The sequence below is a fragment of the Kryptolebias marmoratus genome, linkage group LG3 (genome assembly GCF_001649575.2).
Source record: "Kryptolebias marmoratus isolate JLee-2015 linkage group LG3, ASM164957v2, whole genome shotgun sequence".
In the NCBI taxonomy this organism is placed as follows: Eukaryota; Metazoa; Chordata; class Actinopteri; order Cyprinodontiformes; family Rivulidae; genus Kryptolebias; species Kryptolebias marmoratus.
Window position 1 is genome coordinate 9,385,126 of NC_051432.1, and position 10,555 is coordinate 9,395,680.

The 10,555-nt window shown below is 37.7% G+C and overlaps 1 protein-coding gene across 15 annotated transcripts in view; it reads left to right on the forward strand.

Annotated features, from left to right (window-relative positions):
- Positions 1–8,330, forward strand: part of rbm47 (RNA binding motif protein 47) — a 38,593-nt gene extending 30,263 nt beyond the window's left edge. For 10 of the 15 annotated variants that reach the window (XM_037974711.1, XM_017406892.3, XM_017406900.3 and 7 more), the window contains 4 exons: positions 287–310; positions 745–954; positions 3,830–4,029; positions 4,512–8,330. In XM_037974711.1, coding sequence (XP_037830639.1) covers positions 287–310; positions 745–954; positions 3,830–4,029; positions 4,512–4,760 — 683 coding nt within the window. In that variant the 3' untranslated portion in view covers positions 4,761–8,330. The remainder of the gene's footprint in view (positions 1–286; positions 311–744; positions 955–3,829; positions 4,030–4,511) is intronic. The other 5 variants (XM_017406972.3, XM_017406999.3, XM_017406990.3 and 2 more) reach the window with 5 other exon arrangements.
- The last annotated feature ends 2,225 nt before the right edge of the window (positions 8,331–10,555 follow it).

Below are 10,555 nucleotides of genomic sequence, written 5' to 3' on the forward strand. Positions count from 1 at the left end.
ACCAAACAATGATTTTGTTAATGTTCGTGATGACCAAAATCGTACTGATTTCATGCAAAATATTGCGCTTGATGTTTTGAAAAACATTACCTTGATGAGAATTTGTGGCTTGAAATCGAAAACATTTTGAAAGCCAAAGACAAAAAAAAGGAAAGAAAAAAAAAATGATGGACCAATGAATGCTAATCCTATTATCTTAAATGATTGATTAAATGTGGTCTTGGATGGGAGCAGGAAAATCTTTTTGACTATCAACAATCATTGTGTTTTGGTTTTCTCTCCAAAGGATTCCCAATGATACAGAACAATGGTAATCTCTCACATCCATACTCATATCTTTCAATGAACAATGAGCTTTCTTGCCATGTGATGAACTTTACATTTTCTAACACCATCTTTTCCTGCTGTGATATCACCTTGCATTTCCTTGCATTTCATTGTAGGGTTCCCATCAAAGCTATAAATGTCCTGTAGTGTCATTTTCCAGTGCTGTAGACTGTCTGTAAGATTTAAAAACTCGGAAAAATGCTCAGGGATGAGGCTAAATGTCACCCAAACGCTTCCAATTTACCTCCTGAGCAAAATACTAATAGGAGTATTAGAGGCAACTTTCTTGCACGAGCAGACTGTTATTATAAAACATAAGAAGAACTTCCAAAGAAGTTCAAAAACCCAACTTAATAAGCTGTAGCCCAACGAAATTTGCCCAAGTCCTAAACCAGAACCCCTGTAATTGTATTTAAGCAGGTACTGTGAGAGGTCGTGGTCGTGCTGCTGCAGGTAATCGTACCCCTGGACCTCGGGGGTCATACCTCGGGGGTTACTCTGCCGGTCGTGGCATCTACAGTCGCTACCACGAGGGCAAGACCAAACAGCCCGAAAAGCCCTATGAACTGATGCCCAGTCTGGAGCTTGCTGCCTCCGTCAACCCGGTTGGCATCAAACCTGGCACAAGTCAGTGAGACGGGCGTAGTCGTCTGCGTCCTCGCCCATCTCCCATTTCCTTACTAAACCTCTGTCCTGTGTGGTTCGAGGAACCTTTCGTCAATCAGCACGAGAGGTGCTGCTGGATGGTCATGGGCAAAACGGCTTCCTGCGTTTGAACAAATGACGACGCAAAACATCTGCCTGTTCAAGCATGACCAGAAAGTAGCAGCCCAATGCCACTCTTTACTCTATCCCTCTTTCTCATCACAAAATTGACTTGTCTGCTGTTCAGATCAAAAGCAGTGCTGTGTTGAACGAACACGTGGAGCTACAGAGGTTATCACCTCTTTTAATGGATAGTAATACAAATGAGGAAGGACAGTAAGACATGTATTACATTGAAAACAGTGAGAACAAAATCTACCTTTACGTGACCAGAAAACAGAATAAAAACTTACCTGATCAGAAATCACATAAAGTTAGGGCATTTTAAAAGAATTCATTACAACTATTTGAGTTTTTGCCATTTCTAGTGTTGTATCTCCACACTCACGTTTGTTTCCACACAGCACTGTACTAAAAATCTGAACTGGATTCGACTAACATGCTTTTACAGTTACACGTGCACTCAGCTCTAATTTTGACTTTTGAAAGATGCTGGACAATTCCTTCTTTTTTAATATATATATATATATATATATATATATATATTAGAAAGAGTTGAAATATAAATGAAGAGGAGAATAAAGGGTTTTGGAAATCTATTTGCTTCGCTAGGATTTAACATTTGCTGTCCAAACTAGAGCTGCAGTGCAACACTAACACACAGACTAAAGATGATCTTTATTTCCACTTTATTCTGATTACCTTTGAGAATAATGCCAGAGTTTGGAAAAAAAAATGAAACTCATTTAAAATAATAGCTGATTCAATTAAGATGAACCTGATGAATGAATTGTAAATAACTTGTCAAATCATGACATGTGGCATTGTTTTTGTTTTGTTTTTTTCATTTTTTTCTGCTTGTATGCAGAAAGAAATGCAGCTGCAGTGATGCAAACAGCATCATATTACACAGAAATAGAAAGTCAGCTCATAGAAGAACATAAATCAGAAGAATGCAGTCTGAAAGAAGATAATATTATGTTCGCTCACAATGACAAAGTTGGAGTTGCACAATAAAAGAAAATTTCAAATCCTTTATAACATGTGATCATTTAGATTACTTGATTAAAACCTTTAATACAACCCACAGGTTGGTGTTCTGCTATCAAATCGTTTAAACTGTGGCCCTGTGAAAACATTATTAACAGTTACTATCTTACCTGTAGTAGATAGCTCTTTGAACAGCCTCCGTTTGGACAAAAAGAGTTTGTTTCTCACCAGATTGACGAGCTAATGGCTAGTCAGAGCGAGGACGTGGACTGTTTTTATTCTAAAACAACTTCAACCTCAAAACGTTTAGGGCGATTCGTGTGAACACTGTTGCAGTTTCACATTAGAAAAGGATTTTTGGTGGAAGTTTTATGACCTTCCTGCAGGAAGGAACTATTTGGGCTGGCAACAAAAAAAAAAAAATACAGAATTCTATTACAAAATTTTGCATTTATGAAATTAATAAAGACGTAAAGATTTATAAAAAAATAGCATTAGTATAAATTGCTATAAGACTTTTGAGACTGGAGTTTGGTTAGGACGAGAAAAATCCACTTTGTTCTTGGCCCTGCTCAGACTAGGCAAGTCTCTTTTGCCTAGACTTCTAGGCAAAAGAGACCATAACCTCGAATCCTACTTGTGGGTTTATTCTAACCCGAGCCAAGGATTGTGCTGTAAATATGAAACAGCGCTGCTGCTGATGGGTGCATTTTGTACCTTTGACTTTCCATTACAACTGTCCAGTCGACAGATGAGGCAGGGGTAAGACATTTTAGTGAATTAGCCAAGTCCTAACAAATGTTTCGAGTTAGAAGTTAAAATGGTTACTGTAAGAATTGGCATGCATCTCTGATTTTCATTTGGAAGTCAAGTACACATCTTTAAGGTTAGAAAGATTTTACATTGTTACAGCGTAAACCTTTTATTACAGCTACAAAACAACAATTTAGCAACATAGTTTAACCCATGCATATTGACCCTAAAATAAATTCAAGATGTGAACGAACATTGCTGTTTTCTGGAGAGAAAAGATCATATTCTTCCTAGTTGTTCTGGGTGAATCTTGACTTTCTTTTATTTATGCGCAAAAAAAAAGAGATTTCTCCCCAGCACAAAAGAAATACAGTTAAAATGCAAACACTGGCATTATTTTTTTTTCTCCAATTCTGAGTGCTATTACAAAACTAAAATGTTTTGTCAACATCATCATTAAACTTGAAGATTGTTCACTGATTTTATTAGCGTTGTGTATTTGGTCATCAGCACAGGTCAGTTTTCCAACACTGATGTTCCTACAGGAACAAACCAATCTAAATCTGGTGATCAGTTCTAGTCCCAGTCCTTGGAGGCTCACAGGATCCCTTCCAGACTGAAAAGACTTTTGTGTATCTAAAATAATGACTGATGTTGTATTTTCAGTGTGTGTGTGTGTGTGTGTGTGCGTGCATGTGTGTGTGTTGGAACAAGGGGGTTAATCCACGGCTGAGCACCGTCATAATCCAAATCACACCCCAACACCAGTTTGTGTAACTTATTTTTCCCCTTTTCCATTAATTGTATCCTTCATCTTCTCATTTTCCTTCTGTAACTCTTCTGTAGACGTTACCTTCTGATCTAACCATGTCTGTGTGCATGTTTGAGCATGGCTGCAGGTCTCATGTTCCTCCTTCTACTATCCTCTGATGTGGCCCTCTCTGTTGTCCAGACTTTCATTTTTTTTTTTATCTCTCTGTGGGTGTGTGTACAGTGGCATTGCCAGCCCTGGGTGCACAGTACCCAGTGTTCAGCGCTGCTCCCGCAACCAAACTGATGGAAGAGGGGAAAGTGCACACCGTGGAGCATCTTATCAACCCTCTGGCCATGCAACACCCCGAACACAACACTGCCTCTGCTGCTGCTGCTGCTGCCTCGGTCCTGCCTGCGGTGTCCACCCCTCCACCGTTCCAGGTGAGCCTTTTGGCACAGAGAAGCACCGAGCTGGAGAATGACATGTCCATAATATCAGTATATGCTTAAGGAAGTGTTACAGAACCCAATATAAGCTCAAGGGAATCAAAACCAAAGTAGACATGCTGAGATGCTAATGCTAGCAGCTGTGGTATTTTTATGTTTCTCCTCCTCCAAGTTCCTGTTATAGACAACACAAACATTTATTTTACAAATAAAAGTCAACATTTATTTCATTACAGTTTATTGTGCAATATTTTAAATTTTAAAGCTTTGAGTTAGTTGCGATACCCTTCAGCTACCACCAGAGGGGGCTGCACCGCCTTGTTTCTTCTACTAATGGTTGCACATTTTTGTTCATTTATGCCAGTCCACTAGAACACTGATTAGCACTTTGAAACTCTCACACTATGACTGCATCAAGTAACTTTTGTAGTAACATTCTGTTCTGAATGTCCTTTCTTTGTCTCACCATGACCCAGGGTCGCCCAATCACTCCCGTCTATGCCATGGCGCCCAACGTACAGCGCCTCCCGGCAGCCAGCAGCCTGTACGGCGCTGGGTACGTGCCCATTGCAAACTACACCGCCAACACGGCCGCCCTGGCCGCCCTGCAGAAGAACGCGGCCGTGGCGGCGGCCTATGGTGGCTACGCCGGCTACGCGGTGCCGCAGGCCTTCCCCGCCGCTGCCTTCCAGCTGCCCCTCCACGACGTCTACCAGACTTACTGATCCAGAGGCGCCCACTGACTGAACCTCAGCAGAGTCCGCTCCCCCAAACACAGAAGCGTCTCCGACACTTGAGCTCTAAATGAAGTTGTAGCAAATGTTAAGTCCTGCAGACGGTGGCAGACACCGACGCGGCGCCTTCTTTCTGTCGCTGCGACCCTCAGTAGAACCTGGACCGGCTCGGTTAGACAGCATCACTGTTTTCTTCTCAATAGCGTGACAAAGTACGCCCGGCCAATTTGTTGCTATGGCAACGGAAACATTTAAGGTACTTTTAAGTATTTATGAAGCGCAGACTCCTAATTAAGGCTTTATTCTTTATATGTTCTCTTTATTTTTCTTTTATGGTGACATTAGTTCTCTGAAACAGATCTTTACACTGTCTAAAGTGTACAAACGAAAGAAAGAGAAGTACATTAAATGAAGAAAAACTAAACAGCGACTACTGATAAAAGAGGACGCCACTCTCTTTGGATATACTTTTCCTTTTTTTTATTATTAATACATAGTATTGTAGCTAGTTTTACATGCTGTAGGTGATGCTGTCAGTCCATGCTGGTTGAATATGTTTGCTTTGTTCGGTACTTTATTGTTTTGTTTTTGTTTTTTCTTTAGGTTTTATTTTGTGTGTTCTGGTTGTTTTAAATGAAGGTTTTAGGTGTGAATATCTCATATCTCTTTCTTTTTGTCCTGGTAACATTCAGTAACAGATATCTTTACGTTGCCAGCTTATTGTAACGGATTCTTTAGAGGACAAAAAAAAAGAAGAAGTGAGAAAAAAAAGCATTTTAGCCAACAAGCCTTTAAGTACGTCATGTGCACAGAAGATGTTTCCCATCTTTAGAAAATGTGCTGATCGGGGACTAAGACTGAATAGTTTTTTGTTTTCTAGGTTGTGTATATTTTTATTGTTGTTTTTGAGTTGTTTGAGTCTTTTAAGGTGAACAAATATAGAGAGAAAATAGAGATGTCTTTCTGTTCAAACTGGGGCGCTCCATCACTTGAACAGCTCCCGTATTTCCTGACCTAAAAACCCAACACTCCAGTTTGACGACTCGTTTTGCTCGTGCCTTACGCCTACGTATGATATATGCAACCATGTGCTTTCCGCTGTGCCTTCTACGACAAAACAAGTCTGTGGGGTTAACAAGAAGAACAGGCACACGTCTGTCTGCAGCGCCTGAGTTTTATTTTGTAGTTTGTTTGTTTTTTCCATTGGTGTTTTCAGTGAACTGTTTTGTTGTTCTTACTGTACCTTCATGAGATGAGTCAGATGCTTTAGGTCACCCCTCTGAACGCTCCTGCAGCAACACTCCCGTTTCTTTATTTCTCATCCTCCAAACTGTGCTTGATTGAGATGCACTTAAACCTATTTATGACGGGCGAGAGAGCCGCTTTCAGATGAAGAAATATCAGTGATGGAGCATAAACTCATGGGTGAAGTGTTGTTGTTTTTTTTGTTTTTTTGTTTTTTTTGGCTTTTCTTCTTTTTTCTTTTTTTTTTTCTTGGACATAGCAGAAGATGAGAAATGAGCCCTTTGGAGCTTTTCGTTGGCACTTGTGAGACTATACAGTGTGTTGGAAAGAAGTGTAAAAACTGGAGCAATACCTCACTCTGAAATATGCAAGTAGCCCTACTGCGTGCTTTCCGCGGTGAAACCCGTAAAAAGGACAGTTCAGATTTCTTAAAGTGGAGATCCGTGGAGCTTTTTACCAGTAGTCAGCATCTTATCTGCAGTGAATAGCTCTCTGAATGACCTCCGTTTAAAGAAACACAGATTAAAGTGCGTTTCATTTGTACTTGGAAGTCAGAATTTTGGAGTTCAGAGTTGAAATAATTAACGGGACCTTCGACTCCAAGCTGGAGGTCTCTGACAGCCCTGATCTTCAAATTCAATATGGCTGACTTGGGCATCAGAAGTGAAACTATCAGTTGCATACTTTACAACCTTTTATCGGAAAACATGTTGCTACAGTGTTTGACTGCAGAAAAACACAGTGTTATTGACTTTTAGTGCTAATAATAGCTAGTAACCTTTAGTTCCATAGAGGTTTATGGTTATTTTTTCTGAAGACATGAGTCTGTCTGTGGTTTGTTACCTGCAGTGAAACTTGTGTTGCTAAACAGAATAAAAGTAAAGTTGAAAATAGTAAGTCAGTGTAAAATACCAGATTTTATGATATACACATTTTGCTTTACAACAAACATTTTACACAAACAGGTAACAGACTATAGACTCAGTGTTGAGTGGAAATAACCACTGACATATAGGTGACTAACCATTTAATTTAAAGTGACAACAGTGTAAAGATGTATAAAAACAGGGCTTTTTTAAAATCTTTTGAGACTGAAGTCGTTTTAAGACGACACCAACCCACTCTGAAACTGGCCCCCAGTCTGACAAGCCGTTAGCTCCTCGACCACGAGAAACCCCCGCCTGATAATCCAAACTAACAACGTTCTGAGCATCTTCTACTACAGGTGAGATACTGATTAGTCGTAACAGCTCCACACGACCCCACTTCAAACCTCCAAGCTGCTGCTGATCAGAAAGTCACTCTCAACAACAATGACAAAAATATGAAAACTACTTTTTACACCAACTAAGTTCAGTTTTCATTCAGTTTCTTTTCTTTTTTGTTTTTACTTGGTTTTATTTGGTAAACTATTTCTTATGCTTTTGACAAACACACACACATTAATCTGAATTCCTGGCGTGTGGGAATGATGAGATAAGTTTTTGCTCCGAGTTTAAATGAGAAGCATAACAACCCATTTGGTTTGAGTTTTTTTTTTTTTTATCTCACTCCTTGTTGTGCAAATATAACTGGAATCTATTGTAGAGAACTAACTGCTGTTAACTGCTTTTATTATGATGACAGAAAAGTCAGGATATATATTTAATATATGCATTACATTTGTTATGTATGAAGTGAAAAGAAAAGGTATAATATATTCAAAAGCATATTTCTTTTCTTATCTACATCTTGTTTAGGGATAAAAAGTAACAAATGTAGCCTTTTTTGCCTTTTTATTACTTTTTTTTTCTCTCCTTTTATTTGCCAAAGTGTTCAGTAGTGTTTAGCCATTAACATTTATTATTTTGTCGTCTGTAACGAAACGTACTTGGTGTTATCAACGGGAACACAACAAACCCTCATGTTCAGCTACATGTTTGCAGTTTCAGCTGGAGTTTCAGCCGGCTCACTGAGGTGTTACCACCCCGCCGCTTTGAGCCGGTGGTGTCAACAGTGATTTAGCTGCTGCTGGAGTTTAACATGTTAAACAAAATAAAGGCTCTGCCTTCCACTTCCGCTTTGCTTCCCTTCACCTGCATTTCATCCACACCACGGCAGCAGAAGACGAACACTTTGTGTTGTCGGAGTGGAGCCTTAAAACGGGCGTTCCCACTGAGACTCGTCCATGTTTGTGCCTTATTATTGCCAAGGTGTTCTCTTTGTTAAAGCTTCGTAGACCTATGCGGACTTTTCTATCTGAAGGTTTGTTAAATAGAGCAACCTTGTTCTGCATTGTTATATTTATAGAAAGCCAATAAAATGTTTTTGAAAGAATGCAGCGCTGTTCTCAGTTATTAAGGGTGCCAGTAGTGAAGTGAAATTTATTTATATAGCACTTTTACGCAACAAGGCGACTCAAAGTGCTTTATAACACAGAAACAACAATCAGGTACAGAATCAAATACAGATAAAAACATCATATCAAACATCCTAAAAACATCATAATCCAATAAAGAGATACAGAAGTAAAAACATCAATTATGTATAATCTAAATGAAATATAAGTTAATCTAAATAAAATCATGAAACTAAACATCTAAACATGAGCTGAGACAGTCAAAATAGTAGCTAAGATAATCTAAATGAAATCATGATAAAGTTAAAGTTGAACTAAACAACAATTAGGAATCTAACAATCTAACAATATCTAAAATATGTGCAGCTCAACTGGGAATAGTGTGGCCATCTTAAATCGAGTTGGCTTTGTAACAACAACAACCAAACTATATGGTGATCAGTGGGATTTTGGCCAAACCAATGAGAAAACCCAGCCCCTACATGCTTTACAGCAGAAACATCATTTGAAGTTTAAACGAGTCACAGAAAGTTTGAACTGTACACATCAGAACTGGCATTTTGATACAGACATCAATTTTGATAATGATACTCACATTTTCATAGCTATGGTGGCCATCCTGAATGGGGCAGACTCCAAAAGTCAATCAAGTGTAGACGTATATATTAAATAATTATTTTATGAGATTTTTATTCAAATTTGTCCACTGATTCATGAGATATTTTGCTAACAGACAAACAGGGTTGACCCCAGCAGTTAATAAAGAAGTTTTAAGCAATAATCCTGTACAGTGTGTAGCTCTCAAAGTATGTGTTGTGGATGATGCTCAGCTACTTCCACAACAAATATTAATATCTGTAAAACTGACTGAGTTTCAGTCATTTTTGTGATCCCGAGTGTCAGCTGTGGCGGCCATCTTGACTCAAGTTGACTCCAAATGATAATCAGTTGTAGATGTACATCCAGTGATTAGTTTCATTAAAATCCTTCCAGTGGTTCATGAGATATTTTGATAACAGGCAGACAAACACACACAGAGACAGTTATATTAGACTGAACATCTACCAGCTAATCAGCTCATTTGATGAATGAGCAGGGCAGAAACATGACTGAATGCTTTAAATATTTAAATACGATCGTCGGTATCTACAAATCTAACTTTAAAAAATATAATAAAATCAAAAAATAAGACTCAGATGCAGTAATACTTTTCCTTGTCCTAAACTTTTAAATAAAAAACTGAAGGTGTCGAAGACTGTAAAAACAGTTAGTTTATCATTTCAAAAAGATTGTTTCATAATAATACACGATTTTTAAAAAGATTTTGTGGATTTATTTTTTAAAAGTTTGAGAATCTGGAACAATCATTGAACACATTAAAACACTCCTGAACAGTATATAGCAGTGTGTAGAGGTATTGTGTAAAGTATTTTATGTTAAATACAGACTCAGCTGTGTGGTAAAGTGACCATCATTAATGAACACAGTTCATTTCTTCATCCACAAATCTAAATTAAACCTCAACCATGTGAAGAAAATCAATTATTTAGACAGAAACGTTGCCACCTTTTTTAGCCTTATTTAAAATAAACTAAGGCAGAGCCAATAACTATACCATTATATGACTGTTCCAGTTACAGGTCAGAAAACTACTGGGTTTTAATTGGTGTACTGAGTAACCAGGACAACTATTATTAGCAACACAAACCATTTGCAGTATATCTCTCTGTATGTTATGCATCAGAAGCAAGGTATTTTATTTTTCATTAACAGGTAAAGGTAGCAGGGGATAAAATAACTTTAAAACTCTAAAGCAGTAAAACGAAAAGCACACCCAATTAGCAGAACATCCCATAACTTTTGCAAAATGAAATGTTTTTTATAAAATAAATAAATAAAAACACAAATTTAGAAAAACTATATTTTGTCATCAGATCAAACAGATATAGATCAAATTATATATACATTTCAAAGCAATTTACATTTATGAAAAAACAATATAATTTCTGAGTTTTCGTAAAGGCTGTCTTTATTATTTCTTCATAAATGTAGGGTTTACATGTTTTGCTCAGATTTTAGTCAGATTTGATACAATATACTTCAGTTTAAAACAATGATACAAGACAACTCACACACACAATATATATATATATATATATATATATATATATATATATATATATATATATATATATATATATAT